This window comes from Acanthopagrus latus, chromosome 9, assembly GCF_904848185.1.
Source record: "Acanthopagrus latus isolate v.2019 chromosome 9, fAcaLat1.1, whole genome shotgun sequence".
NCBI classification, from domain to species: domain Eukaryota; kingdom Metazoa; phylum Chordata; class Actinopteri; order Spariformes; family Sparidae; genus Acanthopagrus; species Acanthopagrus latus.
In genome coordinates, this window is record NC_051047.1 from 25,051,464 (window position 1) to 25,071,798 (window position 20,335).

Sequence of the window (20,335 nt, forward strand, 5' to 3'; positions counted from 1 at the left end):
TATTTATGCCCACTATTCTTAGTTTAGTCGAAGCTGCTCAGTTACCAGCTAGGGAATCAACAGCTAAGAAGGAAGCTTTACCTAACCAAATGTTATGGACTACACAAGCTTCATTTAGCAAGACACAATCTACAACCCAAACGCCAGCCACTACCCTGAAAATGTTATTTACCCCACTTCAAACAGGTAGTGAGAAGCCAGAAACAACCTCAATACCCAGCTCTCAATGGCCCAGTCAAGCATCTGTAACAAGTCAGAAAGTGTTCAGCCAAAAAAGTCACATCTTAGATGCCACTCAACCATCAGTAACTGAGAATGAGTCTGCACAAGCATCATCACTTAGCCAGACAGCTGTAGGAAGGTTAGATATTGTCACAAAATTGTCATTAGAGGATGGATCAGGTCCCTGGTCTGGTTCTGGATTCAGGTCTGAATCTGGATTTGGACCAGAGCCTGAAACTAGCTGGGGATCTAAGGAAAATCAACAAGGTGGAGTCATTCCCACTCATCATAAGTATTCAGATAGTGGAGACAATGTACTAGCACAGGCAAATAAGCTAAAATTTAAGTTTAAAAGCAGCACTTCGGTCGGTCATGGTGAAACAGAAGAGGGCCATAATATTGGTAGCAGGAAATTGGTGCAAAATCTTGATCTTTCTTTCAAAACCGCCCAAAAAGATATAGAATTCAGAAAACTTAATGGTAGCTCTGGTTGGAATGCCAGTGACTTTAATTTGGCAAAATATTCACATGACAACTCCACCAAAGGAAATGTACTAACCCCAGTTGTAGGCAGCAACTCTGTAAGCACTACCCAGGTAATTGAGGACAACCCAGTAGTAGAAGTTACTCAGTTAACAGGGAGCGCTTCAACAGCTAAACAGGAGCCTTTACCTAACCAAGTGTTCCAAACTACACAAGCTTCATTTACTAAAACTAGCTGGGAATCTGAGGAAAACCAACAAGGAAAAATCATGCCCACTGATCGTAGTTTAGTGGAAATTACTCAGTTACTTAACCAGGGGTTACAGACTACACAAGGTTCATTTGCTAGCCAAACACTTTCTACAACCCAACCACCAACTACTACCCCAAAAATGTTATTTACCCCACTTCAAACAGCTGGTGAGAAACCAGAAAGGACCTCAGTACCCACAACTGCACAATCTCAAGTTCCTAGCCATGCATCAGCAACAAGCCAGAAAGTAGTGACCAGTCAAAGTGGTCATGTTTTAGACGCTACTGAAAGTGACCCTACTGAAGCAACCTCAATTAGCCAGACAGATGTAGGTAAGTGGATGCAAACTGAAAGCCACACAGAATTCACTGGATCAGCGCTGGTTGTAGAATCCCCTCAGTGCTTGTTGGTAGATACTGATCTCCCTTTCTGCTCCTCCATGGTCGGGGAACAGATTGTTGTCCCCAACTACCTGAACCAGAGCACTTTGGCAGAAATCCAGGAACTCCTTAACAATTGGGCATGGCTATTGAAGTCACGTTGCCACCATAGTTTGGAGTGGTTTTTCTGCCTTCTCTTGGTACCAAAGTGTGGTTCTATGGTACCACTGCCGGTGCTGCCTTGCCAGAGTTTCTGTGAAATCTTGCGGGACAGTTGCTGGACACTTCTGGACGAGGGACGACTCCCTGTGGAGTGCCACATTCTGCCAGACGAGGAGGATGATGGGTATCAGTGCTTGTCAGTTAGTAACCAGAAAGGTAACCACTGTTTCAAATTAATCCTTGTTTGTGGATTGATTTTGAACCAGTTTTCAATATCCCTACTCCCCAGTTTGTCTGGTTTTACCCCCACTACCCAATACCCACCTCAAAAATAAAACTGTATCCCTGTCAGCACAGTCAAATACATTAACAATGCATTGGTTCCCACAGCAAAACAATATAAAAGAAAAATAAGCATGCTTCAACTTTGTTCATCCTATTGTTAAGGAAAGTTCTGGCTACAGTGTAACAAGCATGGTGCCAGCACTCCTTACAGTGTTGCATGTATGTGTATCCCTTATCCTTTCAATTGCATGTGCCTGCTGCTTGAAGGTCATTATAACACACATACATACACACACAGACATGCTCACATGCACACATACGCACGCACGCACGCACGCACGCACGCACGCACGCACGCACGCACGCACGCACGCACACACACACACACACACACACACACACACACACACACACACACACACACACACACAGTTCCATGGGTTTGTAGTTTATTACATAACCAACTGATGTGCATTTCCTCTATATACATTGTGTTTATCCTATTCTGCCATTCAGTCACTGCATGAACAGACATGTAGACTATAGTGTTCAGTGGTGTCAAGCACATTTCAAGCCTGACATGCCACAAAAAATTTGAATGAAAGAGCCTTTGCAAAGTTGTTGGTTAGTGGAGAAACATAGCCATACAAAAACATATTTTCTGTTTGAAATCTGTTCTAATCACACAATTATTCACAAGAAATCATGTACTAATTAAGTAGTATTTTCTCTTTGCCAAAGGCAAGGCTTTTTTGTTGCCTTCTCAGTAAATTGTAACTAGATTTAGACTTAAGACATTTGAAATCGCCTTTGCAGTGCCGCATCCTCTTTGTGCATGAAATACTGTACATAATTTGGCATGTAGAATCGCATGTCTCTTTTGACAGTGAGTTGCTTGCAGGCAGCTTGGTGTGCATTTGTCTGTCCACAAATGGACGAATAAGGTTGTCATGCATGGGAAGCAGTCATGTTTGCTTTGACGGTTTGCAGTGGGATGTCAATCTATATAACCGAGTGAGCAAAAGTACTTGTGACAGCTGGAGAAGAACTTGTTTTCATCTTATCTGGAATGATGTGCATAATCTAGATTGTTTTAGTTAGTCTTGGGAACTTGTGTCAAAAATGCATTTAGATTCAGTCACATGACATGTCACATGCCAGAGGAGTTCATTTGTTGTTTGAAGTGGATATTTCAATCAGCAGTGCTACAACTTAAAAGTGATATGAGCCCTTGAGTGTCTGCTCCAGAAGTAGCAACAACAATATCATCCCTGTCCCTGGTGACCCTAAATGACCTAAAATTTTATGGAGAAAATATGCTTTTGTCGGTATAAGCTGTGCCTTGAATTATGATTTTTTTTAAAGCCTACGCCTTCATACTGGGTCGCTGTCCTGCACTCCACTCTCAGGACATATCACTGGGAATTCTGACTGTGTCTTTTTACAGCGCTGTAATCTTTCTCACAGCTTGCTTCACTGACAGACATGAGTGGACAAGATGTCTTTAGGTCCAGGATTAAGTGGTGCATCCGGGATGTGTGCATTTGTTTGAATTGTTTTAACTTTCTTTATGCTCGGGTGCAAGGCAAGAGTGCAAGAGTTAACGTTATATGTTGTGTGTTAGTGTTAGTGTTTCCATACCTTACTGCACAGCTTCACACTTAAGTTGTTTGATGCAAGTGTTAAGTAAGGTGTACAGAGTTTTAACTGCTCCAAATTTGTGTTCAGGAACAGATCAAGTTATACAGTATGTAATGGCTTCTAGACGTAACAGCCCTGACATTGCAATTACACCTCAGGCAAATGAAAAAAGTGTGGTCTTGTTACCATCTTTACACCCTGAGGATATTTCATACACTGCTTGTCATATGTATAGTTAAGGTAAAACCCTGGGGCTGAATTGACTTGATGTAACAAATTACCTTACTATCGAGTTAATGCTGGCACTATGAGCTCTATTTACCCCCAAATCCTGAAGATGACCAATAAACTTCAGAGTCAATCAAATGTTGTCTATAAGCATTCAAACCTCACGTGCATTTTGTTAACACATTGCCTTGTGTGCCTTGTCCAATAACTGCAGCAGCCAGTGATCATACCGGTAATTATTTTAAGAGGTCGGTGGGTTTTCTGCTCACAGACGAATGAGACTGAATGCAAAAACAAAATGGTGTGTTACAAAGCTACAAAGGTAGCTGCTAAGAACTCCTTTGACCTCTAGAATTCACTGCAAGATCACCCTCTATGTGGTGTCTGGGAAGTTTCACTATCTGCAGCTCTGCTGGCTTGAAGTATTTGGACCTTAATACCTTCCCACCCTTACATCATTTAACTATGGACTGTCATTCAAGAATGTGTCCTGATATACCTTTCCTTTTAGTTGGTATTTGGGATTGACTTAAAGGGGAAAGAAACACAATGAAGCAGTTTATGCACTGAGATATGTAGCCCAAATAGAGATTAGTGTGGGAAGATTGCAGAGATATCAGTATGTGCATGGAAACTTTGTCGAAAAAAAAATCTGTCAGATCTGTGATCCTTTTACCACGGGGGGGCTACCCCGGCGGTAAGACAGGATTGTTAGGGCACAATAGCCCTTTTAATGATGTTTTTCCATGGTTACCAGTCTCCTGCTTGAAAGATGAGCAGTCATTCATATCAGGGTTTAGAGGTCAACTGCAATTTATTTTGGTTGGTTCTTATCCGTAAAACTATATCCTGTATGACAGACTCCATTAGTATCTGTCAGTTTATTTGAAATGGAATGAAATCCTGGTGGTGGTGGTCTAAAAACATGAAAAGGATGTCTTCCTGGTAAGATATATACTGTTGTTTTGTTGGTATCTGAATGTCTGTGTACATGTAGTCTGTGTTTTGTGACATGGACACCCTTTTGGTGGTCCGATACTGATTTGTAGCACCATGGTTCCACTGAGCCGAGATTGATATTGTATCTCATGACAGGAAGGCCCGGAGTTGGCTCCGGTTCGTCAGCGTGCTGCTTGCCAGGGAATCATTTTGAGTTGGCTCTCAGGGGGGTTCCAATTATGGGCACAGCGTAGTCCGACTTCTTTGCTGCCAGAAAATCATTGCCCCCTCTGGCTTGTGTTGCACTAGCACAAAACGAGAACTGATGAGGCACTGTTGCAAAACACAGAACTGAAGCACAGGGACGTCTCGAGCTGGATGAGAGCCCAGTTGTGACACTGTTAGAGAGTTTTAAGAACTTAAACCCTAAAGGTTCAAATATTTCCTTACATTTTCATTGAACGAGACCTTAATTTGGAAGCTATTTATGATCTTTCTGTAGCTATTGTATCTACATTCCTTACGTAATCCTTAATTCCTTCATCCTCACAATGGGCTTGTATTGCACCTCGCTGCAGTGGTGTGTGACATATCACACCACATTTCCTCAAATATAATAAGAAAAGAAAAGGTTGTATGTTTATGCCTTCACTATAACAGAAAGTGAAATCATTTTTGATGTTTTTGCATCAAGGAAAAAGGGGGATTGTTTATACCCTGCATGGGGCCTCAAACGTTTGTCTCAGGTAGAGAATTGGAAGAGTATCCTATTACTTCTTTCCCCAAAGAGTAAAGCACACAGCTTGTGGTAGACCATCTTCCTTTTTGTGGTTGGAGAATTACAGCCCAGCCTTCAAGGCGAGCCAACATGGAATCTCCTTCCTGGACTGTGATGTGGTTTTTGGTTTAATATCTGTTTCCGAGCATTCTGCATCACCAGGTTAAAAATGCTAGAAAATTTGCCAAGAGGTTCACAGAATATCCTTTGCAGAAGTAAGTTGATGTATATCTTGTTATTTTAAAACATCCTGTGTTCTTTTTCATTTGTCAGTTTATTGACAGTGAGTATTATACACGTACATATACACCTCTATAGATGTGATGTTTTATTTTTATGTAGTATGGAAGTTCAGTAAAGTAATGATGGTACCATATCTTTTTGAACAAGTTAAAAACAATTAGATTGGTACGCTTGGATGTATCTGTACTCACAAAATCATTAGCAATAAAATGAGAAAATCCCTTCTGTAATACCAAAACAAATCTTGCGCAGTATTTCCTTTTGCCAGATAGAATTGATTTCAACAGTACTTGACACAGATTTAATAATATAAGCATAACAAATGACTTTCTTTAACCCTGTAACAAGGCAGTCAGACATGAAACTACAAGATCAAACAAAGATCAAATGAGCATGAACAAACACAAGTAACATATCATGACCAATTGAATTAACTACACATTTAAATCAGTCGACTGACAGGCACTCCAGACATAGTTTATACTAAGATAATAATTCAGAGGTGACCTCCTGACTCTCTGAACACACGTCAAACCACTGACCAGCTTTTTTGCAGGGTGACGGGAGAGATCATTGCCCTTGTCAGCAGGCCTCAAGGGATGTTTTAAATGGTGGTGGAGCGTAGTGAGCAAAACCACAAAGTTGTCTGGGACTGTCCAGATGTTCACATGTTTTCCCATGGATTACTCACGATCCTCTACCTCCCAAAGCTGTCTACACACTTTCACACTGTATATACAGCTTTATCAACAGGGCATCACAAACTGTGTTGCCCCGCCCTCCTGGAATGTTGCGTTCCTGGTCAGTTAGAGGCCGTCGTGACAAGACAAACCAGCACCATAAACCCAGCACCGCTCCATTCATCAACAGTCCTTTTCTGTGCCTGAGTGGCCTTGAAGCTGTCACTGGTTAACAAAAGCTATTTGGGAAACGTGACTTGAGATTGCACTTAAAATGCTAATGGTGCACCGTGTGAATGCCCAACAATTTTTGATCTCTGCTTTGGGACCCCTGCTGACAATGCAGGCACATTTAGCAAAAGCATTCCTTGGCAAAACTAAGGCAGACCGAACCTTTTGATATGCTTTACAGCCGGCTAATGAAATTGTCTTCATTTACACTTCCAAGCTGTCTGACATCTGGCACAATTACACCAGAGTGCTTTATTTAGATTCGTTGTTTGTTCGTGTTTGTTTATCGTCTGGTTCAGATGGATGTTTCTCCTTTTTTGGAGAATTCTGAACACAGTCCAAAAGAGAGCGCATCTGGTCTGCGCGAGTGATGACTAACAGGTGAGATGTTTCACTAATAAGCGGTTTTGGAAGCTTGGAACTTGAGCACATGTGTGAGGATGTCTCCTGCTCATTTCAGTGTTTCATTCATAAAAAAAATCAGACGTTTACATAGACAATCAGGCTCTGTCTGAACGATGCCCCTCACATTCTGACTTGTGGCTGGACTTGAAGTTTTAATCTGCACACTGATCAAATATTTATTTATGACCGGCCACTACTCACGCTTAACAAATAGCATGTTTCTTGCACATTATTGAAGAAAGTGAATTGCAGCCAGTGGACAGTTTTGCGTGCAGATGTTGTCATCCAATAGCCAGCAATAATTCTCGTTAGCTTCTAAAAAAAATGGTGTTGCTGCTCTAAAGATAGCTCACATGTCAGTTTCAGCACGTGGAACAGGAGATCTAGGAATTAAAATGGCGCTCTCACACATGATGGATTTCACCACTGCATTGCTGCAAGTTTTGCCTTTTTCAGCCCTACTCCAGGAGCGACTGTGCTCACAAGGCACAGAAGGAGCCAACGTCAGACATGTGAGCACAGGCCCACTGAAGAGACCCCTGAGGTTTCTCATTCTGACTTCATCAGGGCAAACATCTGGTTGGGTCGGTGCAAATGAAATGTTTATTGTTGCTGCCATCCATGCAGCTTTCAACCTACGGTGCTGTAAACCTGGGATTTTGTGTCTGTCCTCCTATTGTTAACAAATCTGATTTAAAAGGTAGAGAAGGAGATTCTGGAGAAATATCACTGATTGTTCAGTCTCATTCCCAGGTTGTCAAATACCAGCGCTTTTGGTCAGTATTCAACCTGAAATTCTAACCCAGAACGTTGGTGTTTGACAACACTGGAATGAGACTCGACAGGTGAGTCTGGTGACTGGTGACATGTATACGATAAAATAAAAGTATGATCTGTTCAGCGATTGATCTCCAGACATGTTGGGCTGATTGCTGCAGGAGAGGGACTCCATAATTAATACTGGAATGTATTTTTATTGCTGTCCTGTCTCGGCTTGACTGGGCTCTCTGTTAGCTCAGACTCAAATGAAAGCATCTTAAGTTCTCCGACAGCATCCCGAATATTCAGACGTGTGTTTATAGTTATACAGCAGAGAGCAGGACCCAGAGTTCAGCTACACACCTCGTGTGTTTAAGCTCTCAACAAAAGCCGACTGCAGACCCCACTGATCTCCAGCACTCAGGCCAGTGGGGAGGCTTTGAACCCAGCAATAGTGCTCGCACATTAGGCACCAGGTGGTAAGCAAAGCATTTCTTCAAAGCACCAGAAAGTGTTCTCCCAAAACAGTGATTTTTAACGTTCGCAAAGAAACATTTCTGATCAAAGCAGAGAGGTTTAGTCTCAGGTTTGCGTCTCATCATAATGAGCTCTCCACCATGTGAATGACGGCTCTTTGTGTTCCTCGTGTTTCCTAAACGCTGCAATTATTATGCACTGACCTCAGCAGAGTCACCCAGGGCGATGGAAGAGTGAGCAAAGATATGCAGGAGGCCCAGCTGTTGGTCCCACTGAGCCCCGGAGCAGTGACATTTAGCAGATGTCACACAAGTCGGAAGAGTTTTTGTCTTTCTTTTTTAGTGTCTTCAGGAATGCGATGCATAGTTTGTAGTCTTTGTACTAAAGCTGCAATGAGTGGATGATCGAAAGAATAAAAGCTGCTAACTATTTGAATTATTACATTATTACAGGCAAAAATATCAACTATTTGCTGGCTTCAGGTTCTCAAATGTAAAGATTTGAAGACATGACTTTGCAGAACTTTATTTTTATAAAATAAATGATGAATCATGACAATCAGGAGATTATTAGATCATGAAAATACTGTAGTTGCATCCCAACTTCACACTATTCTGCACACATCTAGCGGTTATAAATCTGTAAGTATTTTGTCTCTTCTGAAGCACCTTAAATAATGTGGCTTTAAACTTTTGCAGGTAAATACAACACATGAGAAATGTGAAGATTTTTTTCCTTGACAAATTGAGGGTGAAGCTGTTTGTGACTCAGACGCTGCACCAGCTAAATCAACCAGCTCGTGTACTGTGTCTTTTACATCTCCCTTCAGTTTAGGGAGCACAAGTTTGGCTGGTCTTGTCTTTGGATTGCAGGTCTTGCAGTGTCTGCTAAAGTGATTTGCTTTTCTTAGTCTCTTACATCTTGTCCTTTGCCTTTTTTGTGGATGTTGCTATTTTCTATATTTTGGTCTGGAATTTATAAATCGTTTGTTTGTTCATGCTCCCCTGAGCACGGCTGCTTTGTCGATGCTTCTCAACGAAGGTCGCGGTTCGTTTGGACGCAGTTGTGGTAACTTTGCGTTTGCATTTTATGAAGTATGTGGATGTTCCGTACTTTCCTTTTGAAAGGGAAAATGTAATTGTCCAGTTACTCTTATTGATTTGTTTCGAGCACATCAAAGACTTTTGCAAGTTACAGCAGTTGTTCCTGCTCCCATCAGGCACATTCACTTTGAGTCAACACCCAACAGACTTATAGATCCTGGTCTAACATTACACCCTGCCATGCAGCCTTCCCTTCTAACCTCCAGAATGTAGCATGCGTACTGTGGCCTAATATCTGTTTTCTCCTCCTGTAGAAGACAGTGGGGTCTCCCTGCTGCAGCTGATTGGGGACCCTCCTCCAAGTGAGATCAGGCGGATCTACGGATTCGACAACATCCCCGGGTATGTCTTTGGTCCCGATGCCAACACAGGCCAGTTGGCCCGCGCCCACCTGCCGAGCCCCTTCTTCAGAGACTTTGCCCTTATCTTCTACCTGAAACCCACCTCGGACAGGGGCGGCGTCATCTTCTCCGTCACAGACGCCTCACAGCAGATCATGTATGTGGGTGTTAAACTGTCCGCCGTGCAGGGCGGCAACCAGAACGTCATCCTGTACTACACAGAGCCCGACTCCCAGCAGTCCTACGAGGCGGCCAGGTTCCTTGTACCCTCCATGAGGGATACTTGGACTCGTTTTGCCATCGCTGTGAGGGACGAGAAGGTGATGTTCTACCTCAACTGTGACGCAGACCCTCAGGTGACGCGCATCGAGAGGTCCCCGGACGAGATGGAGCTGGAGGCTGGAGCGGGAGTCTTTGTCGGGCAAGCTGGAGGAGCTGATCCGGACAAGTTTCTGGTGGGTACACAGTCTTTGTCTGTAATAGTCAGACCCAGGATAGCATGAAATTCACGGGTTTAGGAGTTTATGAAATAGGAGAAACATTTTCAAGTGGCTTCTGCACTGAATCAGACTGATTCTGGTATGATGACATCCCCAAACTGCTTCTCTCTAGAAACAACATAACCTGCGATGAGACAGGACTCCTGCTGCCTGACGTTCTGGAAAACTACAGTATCATGTTTTGACTTTCCACTCAGTCACATGAATCATCCTGGCTGAATGACTCTCATATGATTTGATTGCTCAAATTGGTCTACTCTAAACCATAACATAAATGTCTACATCACCTCAGCATCTTCCTCAGGGTAGTCTGCAAATAATTGGAAGGCCTCACAGTTGGTAATTAACTCCGGTCATTTGACTGCTTGTAAATCTCAGCAGTTGACCGCAACACCCGTTGACCTTAGCTGTTAGAGGGTTATGGTAGTTGGCCCATGGCTACCTGCAAGTAGAAAACATGCAACTGCAGACCGTACCATCAGTGGTCAGTAGTGACTGATGTTTTAAACATAAATAGTTTTAATTAAAACACTAATCTTCATATCAGTTGTCCAGGATAATGAATAAAGGAGAATACAGAGAGAGCCTCTGTAGCTTTTTTTATTCATCCGTTTATCTTTTTTGGATATGGAAGATGGCTTTAATTCATGCTAATCGTATTTATTTCTCTCAGAAAATAAGATATTGAGACTTTTACTGTCTTATATGGAAGCTGTCCAGTCATATTTAACAGATGGCAGACTTTTGTCAGCATTAAATGGCCTTATGTTCATGACCTGGTTGTCTTTCTTCTCTTGAGTTAAAGTTTAACACGATGCTGATGTTTTTCTTTACGGTTCAGTGTTGCAGAGCGCAGCATGAAGGCTTGCTGTATATATATCAACATAAATAATCTCCCTGCTATGCTAATAAGAAAGAAAGAAGAAAAAGTGGGATATTCTTTTTTTTTTAATAACAATAATCTGAGATAAGAAATCTTTCGTACACCACTAAATTTGTCCTAATTCAAAATGAGTTCCTCCCATCTGGTTCCAAGCCCTTGAAATAAGGTTTGCTCAGCTGAAACATCATCTCTCACTTCCTCTCTCAGCTGTAAGATTCGCTTTAATCTTCTTTTTTATTGCCGTGTTTGAAGACAGACTTTTATTTTGTTGCAAACCACACGTTTTTCTTTTTTTAATTGCACAAACCCATCTATGGCATTTCCTTGTGGTCAGATACTTAGTCAGGATGATGTTTTACAAGCTGAGGGAAAAAAAAAGTAAATTAACCCTGTTTTCTTCTTTCAGGACTTGTTAGTCATGCTGCTTGTTGACCCTCATATGACCCTTAGCTAGAGAGGTCTTGTGAATTGAATTTCTATAATCACATTAAGACTTTTGGAGCATCTTTGGCGTCTAAATATTTACATTTTGTATTCATAAAATGGACGTTCCAGTTTGAAATAGGGTTTGTTGAGTAGATGTCCCCACTCCTTGTTATCCATCAACATGCTGCGGTGACAGTTTGGTCTTTCTGCTCTGGACTGAAGATTCATTGTGAAGATCTGAGGCAGTTTGTCAGAGGAGACGGTGACACGTCGACTAAACACTGTACAAGTAACAAAAAAACTATTAAAAGCCCATGTAGATACAGAGTTTAAAGGCCAAAGAGCCTCCGTCATTTATCTTCAAAGCTCTCTTGACTTTTCTTTTTTCTTCTCAGGACATAAATGTGTCCTGAAGAGTCGACTTCAAATAACTCAGCGGGCAGCAGAGAAACCACCTCGTCATGCAGAGCTAATGGCCCCTTTGATAGGCAGGCAGATAGCATTCAGTGCTATCTGTGTGAGCATCCTGTGTGGGAGCATGTATCAGATGAAGTGTGTGTGTGCGTGTGTGTGTGTGTGTGGCAGAGATACTGGCACTTCACAGGCTCAGGCTCAAACTGGAGACTTCAATAGAACCCTCTGATTTTCGTGGAAAAAAAAGGGGAATTCCCTGAAAAATATCAGCGGAGATAAGAATCCATATCTGTACGTTGAAAGTGAGACATCTTGCGCGAGCGAGAGAACAAGTGCTGTTCTGACATTATTGTATTAATCATCAAACATTAAAGCGTCGTGTCCTTGTGTGTTAACAGGGGATGATCGGTGAGCTGAGGGTGGTGGGAGACCCTCGTGCTGCCGAGAGGCACTGTGAGGAGGACGAAGACGACTCCGATATGGTGAGTGACGACTATAATCTCATCTTCAAGGCTGCGTGCGATTTGAAAGGTTGTACACAACAGAAACACTGTTTGTCAGACGAGATAAAATTATATCTGGTGATGAGACACATTTCAATCTGATTGACTTGTTGGCAGCAGCGAACATCCAATCACGTAATGAGGCACAGCTGGTAGTAACAAAGTGTTTCCACGTTCCACATTGTTGCAACGATAGAAGTGGAAGTCCCAGTTGAAGCTGATATAGTTCAGGCTGACGTTAGTGTTGCAGGTGACAACCTTAACTTTCATTATTATAGTAGGACTAACTATCACTGAGCGGCAGAACAAGAAAAATGCTGTTTCTGTATTTCCATGTCAGCCATCGTCTGCACAGTGAAACTCCTTTTTACCAGAGAAGTGCAAAGTTTTAAAATGGCTCTTAAAATAAAAGTGTATAAGATTCAATTGCGATTGATTCCGACTGATTCATGAGCGTGTTCTTGGTTTTAGACAAGTTGACTGGTCTGAAGTTTAAACTACTTTCAATAAGATTATCGTTTCAGAACGAGTGGACAGGAAACACGGCTTTACACCGACTCATGGAGAATATTAGCTTAATTAACTAACTAGTTACAGCTGACAACATCTGCAGCGGCGGTTCATCACAGCCAGCACAGAACTGACAGTCGCTGGCTGGAAATGAGAAAACCTGCTGCAGTTCAACCACCGTCTGAAATCTGGAGCTTTGTTTCAAATATCACGAAGAATTTCGATGGTAGATCTGTCTCGTTTATCTTTGTAAAATATATGTGCAGTGTGAGGATCTAAATCTTAACACACTTGATGACATTTTACTGTAATTTCATTGATTTAGTCCTGCATGATGCTTCACTTATCACCAGCAGTTACTCTGTCACAGATAAGAGTCTGTTCACCGCTGACCCCTGACCACCCACACAAACACAGGTGCATCACTGCGGCCCACCAGCAGCCTTTTTTACTGTTATTTAGTAAAACATTCGCAGCTGTTCTGCTCGCCGAGACCACCAAAACCCTCGTACCGACTGACAGAACGACGGTCTGAGATTTTACCGCTTGTTGTCATCAGATCTTTAGATGTTGTTTGGATTAGACGGGGAAAAAAAAAATCACATTCCAGGTGGGAAATGACAGGTTTCTGATTTCAGGATGTGTCTTTTATCTGAAATGAGAAGCTCGCACACAGCTGCTCGGCTGTAGAAACAGTCGAGATACTGAAACACCAACAAGCTTTGAAGTGTGAGACCTTTTCACTGTGTTGTAAATTGTCTGTGTAACAACATTTGAATTAATGACATAAGTGCTGCGGCATAGAGGAAAATACTTTCAGGCAATTTGTACTTTAAATGTATTATTCAGACAGCTTTTTTCTTTTCCTCCCTACATTTCAACACAAATATCTGACAGTTCTACTCCTTAAATTTTCAAAACAGGCTCGTTACTTTAGCTTTAATGCATTTCAGGGGAATTACTGAACGTGTGACAGTGTCGGTATTTGATGTCCTGGGAATGAGACTCACTTAACAATTAAATGTCTTTGTGGTGCGTTCATGAACAGCTGGGGAAATCCTACTGATTTTACCTAAAGATTACACTCTTTGAATTATATTTAAATGGTGTGAGGTTCAGAAATGTCATTTTTACTTTTATACCCTGTACATTTCAGAGCCTGTATGTACTCAATTACTTTTACTTGACATAGAATCAGTACTTCCATTTGTATTTTTTCCACAAATATCTTTACTTCTACTTGAGTAAAGATGTACAGATATAAACAACTTAGAAAAGGAGGAAAACAATGCTGCCACACAGAGCACAAGAGGTTATGTAGAGGAATATGCACGTTGTCCTAAATTGCTGAATTCCTTTTGAAGCTGACCTAATTTGAACAAGAATTCAAAGTTCGAGTTTCGAGTTCATGAGCAGGACGACACGCACAGTTAAAAGAAGATTGAATAAAACAAATGATGAGCATCTTGTGGACATGAAATTGAATTTGAAATGTATGATTGGTCTCCTCAGGCTTCAGGTGAAGGAAGTGGCTACGTGGAATCCAAACCTCCAAAACCAGCCGTGGACAATCCCAGATGGACGGTACGAAGCAACTCTGTGTTTACTACTGAGCTCTTTGTCTCGTTGCAAAGATTTGACTATCCTCACCTGCTTTTGTCTGTTTTCCTTAATTATTGTCATTAATAACGGCACGTTTCATCGCAGCTCATCTGTAGTCCTCGTTCTTTTTGATGCCACTTTGACGGATTAAGAGTTGGTCTCGTTGGAAATTGCGCTGGAACTGGATAGGTTTGATGTGAAGTTGTAAATCAAGAATGCTTTTGTTCAAACAGCTGATCAAGCCTGACATGTACACCCGGCTAACAAAGATTATTAACAGCGCTCGGTGCATCTGCAAACTGAGTCGTCCCAGTGTTGGATAGACCGCAGATGTCTCATGTTACTCAGTTTAAGCGAGTGAACACTCATCTCTCAAGAGAGATTAAAAACTGCTGAGTTGAAGTCTGGAAATCGAGCTGCTTCTGTCTTATACATTTAGGGGACAAAGACTTTGTACATAGAGAGTTTCTTCTGCAGGACGAGAGAAAGTAAAATGACCTTGGAGAGTTGAAGCGGGACTTAATGTTAATCTTTATCGCTCTTATATTTGCTCATAGCTGTTTGAATGGAAAGGAAAATTTGAGAAAGAATTTCGAGCTCTGAATGTTTTAGAGCTTTCCCTGGTGTCAGGTGAGGTGAGTGTGCTTTGGATGGATGCAGACTGTAGACTTATCACCTGGATGGAGGCCAAACCCAGCAGATATCACAAGATGGATGACAGATAATAAAGCGCAGAGAACACTGGCAATGTTCCATTCACTCACATCAGCCCTTTTTATAGAGATCGTTAAACTTAACAAAACAACTGTCGCCGCAGTTTGCATTTTAGGCGGCGTGAGTCACGACTTGTAACACAACAGCGCCGGCATCTAGTGAGATGTTGGGCAGTGCTCTCTAAACGAAAAGGTAAAAGGAGCTCCTGGACCTCATCGTCGCTTCGGTTTACAACTTTTGTCTTGTTGAATATAATTTTGGGGGGCTTTTTAGCCTTTTTACAGGGAACCAGTTTGCAGACATTTTTCATTGCTGTTCTTTCTCTTTGAGTTAGATCTCCTGGTTTACACGTTCTCAACCTGTCACATCCTCGTCCTGTCCTGCCGCCTCGCCAGCTCGCTGTTTTAACACACACGCATCGATTATGGCGCTGTGACTTCTTGAACTGCAAACTAGGATCACTTCAAATCACTCAAAACGGTCAGATGTAATATTATAAAGATTATCTGCCCAGTCAACAGATTAAAACTTTTGAATTTCATGTTGAACTGTGGATACGTTCACATTTGTTCATGTCATATGGAGCCTATCAGCCTTTCAACACTGCAGCTGATAGCTGAAGATTAAGATGACGAAACTGAAGATGGCTTTCAAGCCAGAGACGAGATATTTTTAAGGCAACAATATCGGTATTTTAAACCAAAACGAACAAATGATCTTTTCCTAACCGTAACCAAGTGTGTTTTTGTGCCTAAACCTAACCAGACCATGAGCACAACAACATTGTCACAACATAAAATGAAGAATCTGTGTTTTGCAGAAACGCCAACTTTTATCTTGGCGATTGGCTTTTGCTGGGTTCCCCCTACAGTCCAAGGACCTCTGCTGGTCCCAGTGAGCCCAGTCTGAGAACCACGACTCTAAATCGTTGCATGTACTTCTGTCTTTTTCTGGCGTCTTCCTTCATCTCTACTTTAGTCACTTGCTCTATCTCCCCTCTTTGTCATCCTGTCTTCCTCTCTCTGCTTTCCATCTCTCTCACACTCAACACAAATCAGATTCCACAGACACCCACTCACATCTTCCCAACCTCGTAGATATCCACGTACCTCCGCCCTGCACCACCGCCACCAGCTCTTCCACCTCCTGCACCTCCTCCTGTGTGCGTGCATGTACTCCCCCCTCGCAATTATAGTGAAGAGATAGAAAAACCAGATGTCAATTTGGACTCGATCTGATCCAAGTCAGAGCCCCCTACACCCCCAGGCTTTGTTATTCTGACTGCTTTCTCAATCAGCTGTGCACAGGAACTGACAGAGGTGGAAAGAAAGTTGGAGAAGCAGACGGAGGAGGGAGGGCACGCTGGGTCGGGTACCGCATATCGGAAGTCTCTTCATCGTACTCTGCCTTGATGCCATGCGACTTTTACAAGGGGCTTTTTCCATCTGTTCAGTAGGCATCATGTAATATGCAATGTAATGTAAAAGACAACAGCTGGCTTCTAATTCCTACCTGCCGACGCCCCCCCCCCCCATCTGACGTCTGTTCACACAAAGTAGAACCCACACTCTGCACAATTGTCCGACCGGTGCAATTAAGGCAAGTCTGGGCAGAGACGCGCCAGAGAGGGAGAGTCGTGTGAGTGTAACTTTCCATTTTGTCATCCGAGGAATTCATGGTGATAGATGTCAAGGGTAGTCGGTCATCCTGAACAGTGTCACTGCAGGAATTCAAGTGTCCGCTTGAGCGTGACGGCCAAAGAGGAAATGATCCAAGAGCGTTATGGTAACAGGACGGGATGCAAACGAGTGTTTCAGGCAGATCACAGTCACTTAGTTGTTGTCTGTAAGTGACCGTCAGGTAAAGAAAAGACAACAGTCTTTTGTCTCGTCTTCATGTGAACAAATGTAAGGATGTTGTGTATGAATAGTTAATCTATAATGAGAGCTGTAGGCTCGACTTGACTTGGCGACCCATAAATAATAAAAACTGATCTGCCGTATGTAGTTGTGCCTGTTGGAGCTCGGCCAAACTGTCATGAAACATTTATAGAATCGCCACGATGTGTGCAGCGTCTCCACAGTGTGATGCAAACTGTCAGCTGCCTGCACCAGAACAAAATGGACGGAAAACTATAAATTCAGATTAAAGAAATGAGCCTTTCGTTATCAAATTAATTCTCGTTTCCTTCCTGTTCTCCTCCTGGCAGCCGTGAAAAGGATCCTGACGTACAGATCATTTAATTATGTGCTTGTTCCTGCTTTTACTTTTTAAAGAGCGCTTTTTGTTATTATTTAATGCGCTTTCACATGCGTACTTCCTCATTTATCATTAGAAATCAACATGTTTAATGTCATACACAGGACGGTGAAGAGGGGGACCACCTACATGAGGAAAAATATCTAATGAAATGTTTTGTGTTTAAATGTTCCAGCAGCTTTAATAGTTAATGATATTACTGCTGACAAGACAGTTTGGAGAACCTCTAACATACTGCTCAGATGTAAAACACAGCCAGGACACTATGCATTAATATCCTCAGAGTGAGATCTTATAATATCGATCGTAGTTGAGCCTTTTTAGTAAAGCTGAACGCAGCAGTAATCATGATCTTTGTAATTCTCCTCGAGGAATCTGTGTCCTTCAGGCCTGTAAAATAAAAGTTTGGTTTTATTGGTTCAGTTGTTTAAATTCAGCGCTCTACGTTACACTATACAAAATATAAAGTTGTCGTAACATAATACACATGACCGCTGCCTTAAGAAAAAGCAAACTTTATACGTTATACTGACGAGAGCTGAGAGTTGAGCCACCAGTTCTCCTTATTTCTTCAATCGTAAAGCAGTTCATTATCGCAAATACTTGAGACTTGACTCAGATTTGGCTCAACCAACGTGAAAACAACTCTTAATTGTGCCTGTTTTTCCTCCCCTAAAAAAAAAAACAAACATACAGAGGCTTTAAAATCTGCTCTCAGGGCTCTCACAGGTTTGTACTTCTACCTCTAAAACATGTTGCTCTGTACAAAACGACCCAGTTCTACTTGATAAGCAGAACAAGTCAGAGAGAATACATGAAATATATTCAGTTACATTTACCAAGAAGTGATTAGATGCACAGAAAGGATAACGATCTGCACAAGTGTTTTTAATTATTAGTCCTGATGTGGGCCTGAGGGAAGTGCTGCTGTAGCTCCATTAGGTTCTGATTTAATAAAAGGGAAATCCTCACTCACGTATCCAGTGCATCAAAATGTAATTTTTAAAAGTCGAGTGCTAAAGGAGCCTTGATTTGACTGTGACTGACTTGGTCTCAGTGAAACTCTGCTGGGGAAAAAGTAAAAATCTTTAGTGTGTCTTTCTGCACCTTCGTACATGAACCATCAAATCACGGGAGAGTTTTTATAAAACAGCCTGTTTTTCTTTCTTTCTTAGGAAAAACAGATAAAAAGAAAACATGTGCTGCGCTCCCTCTGTGATACTTCACAGGGCCTTGCATTGAAAAAAAGGATTAAATTAAAAAACATCCTCCGCTCCTGCAGAGGTGGAATATGTTCATTGCCGAGGGAGCTGCATACCTGCTCTTAGATTCGGGGGGTCGTGTGGTTCAAATCCATCAACACGATGTTCTCAAGGATCGGAGCCTCCCACCCGTCACCCCCGGCTGTGATGGATAGGTGAAGGAGTGAAACAAGCAGGGTATTCTTTATCACATTAATACATAGATCAACTCAGAAGAGTCAACAGCGGCCCGGCCAAAATTCTTAGCATAGTCAGCGCCGTGCAGCGCGGTGAGGGAGAGAAGCTTCCCAGAGAGGAAACCGGTTAATTATCAACTCTGGCTTCAGTCGACCCTTCAGCTCCGGCATTCTTCATCCCGACTCCTCGTCGGAATTCCACAGGTGACAATCGAGGTGTGTCACCGGTGAAGAATGAGCTACGGGCTCAGGGGGGGATTTGCATTATTCTTCCCCGTGTCTCCAACAACCAACCTCCTCCTCCTCCTCCTCCTCCTCCTCCTCCTCCTCCTCCTCCTCTCCCTGCCAACAATCACTCCTGCTGCTTCTGTCAGTCCTGCTGTGTTTGTACTGAGAGGTTTGTAGACTGATGACCCGTCTCCCCTTTTGTCCACTAACACACTTTACTATGACGGCTGCACAGTTGTTCTTTTTTAAAAGAACAATTTCTCTCTCTATGTATGAAGCTGACTGCAGTCATAAACACAGCATATCTTTAGCTGGAAGTGCTGAAAGGGCACTGAGATGAAATGACAACGCTGTGTGTGTGTGTGCTTTGATTGACATTAGCTACGTAGCATACTTAATGCTACGTCACCAGAGGGTTGCTGAGCCTACACAGCTAACGACACACTCACAACGCAAACAGGGACAGAAGCAGATTCACCAGCAACATTCAGTGTCCGGCTGATCTGTTCATGATGTTGTTGAGTTCACAAGCGCAGCATTTACACACTCTGATCTAGCAGCTGGCAGCTTCCTCCTCTGAAGTTTTAGAGAAAGACAACACAATTTTCGAGTTACAACAAAACACATCACAATAAATCATCCGTTTTCGCCTCACCACATCTTCGCCTGTCTCACCCTCGAGGGGTGTGACCTTCTTTTTAAAACATAAAAATGTGAAATCGTCAGTTGTCTTACTCGTGTTGGCCGCGAGAAGCAGGCAAGTATCAGGTATTTGTACTCACAGGAATAAATACACATCGTCCATTTCTAACTGATGACTCGTGACAGATCCCACCTCCATCTATAACATGAGTGATGACACCAGCGTCCCTCTGAAAAGTTCTCATATTTTCATCTAGAAGCGCTCGGAGCGGCTGCATGCTGCTGCACACACTCTCTGCCTGTCGGGAACAACTGCAAAAAGAAAAAAAAAAAAAAAAAACACTGTCTGGACGTGGAGCCTTAAGGTCATACACGTCATCCTTCTCTAACTCAACTCTTTTATGTGTTACTAGTTAAGCAGCAGGTTCACACAAATAAAGATATGTACGTCTAAGGTTACTTTATTCAGCTGTCTCTGGGTGTCGCTGTACTTCAGAGTAAAGACATTTTGCAGCTGAGACACAGAGCTGCTTTCCTGACAGCCTTCATAAAGTTCATACGAAGAGGAGTTTGGGTCGAAGCACGAGACGTTCGACAGCGATGAGC

General features: G+C 42.4%; 1 protein-coding gene across 2 annotated transcripts in view; it reads left to right on the forward strand.

Annotated features, from left to right (window-relative positions):
• col18a1a (collagen type XVIII alpha 1 chain a) overlaps positions 1-20,335 on the forward strand; it is a 77,846-nt gene that overhangs the window by 39,991 nt on the left and 17,520 nt on the right. For both annotated transcript variants that reach the window (XM_037109180.1, XM_037109179.1), the window contains 3 exons: positions 9,524-10,065; positions 12,232-12,315; positions 14,359-14,430. In XM_037109180.1, coding sequence (XP_036965075.1) covers positions 9,524-10,065; positions 12,232-12,315; positions 14,359-14,430 — 698 coding nt within the window. The remainder of the gene's footprint in view (positions 1-9,523; positions 10,066-12,231; positions 12,316-14,358; positions 14,431-20,335) is intronic.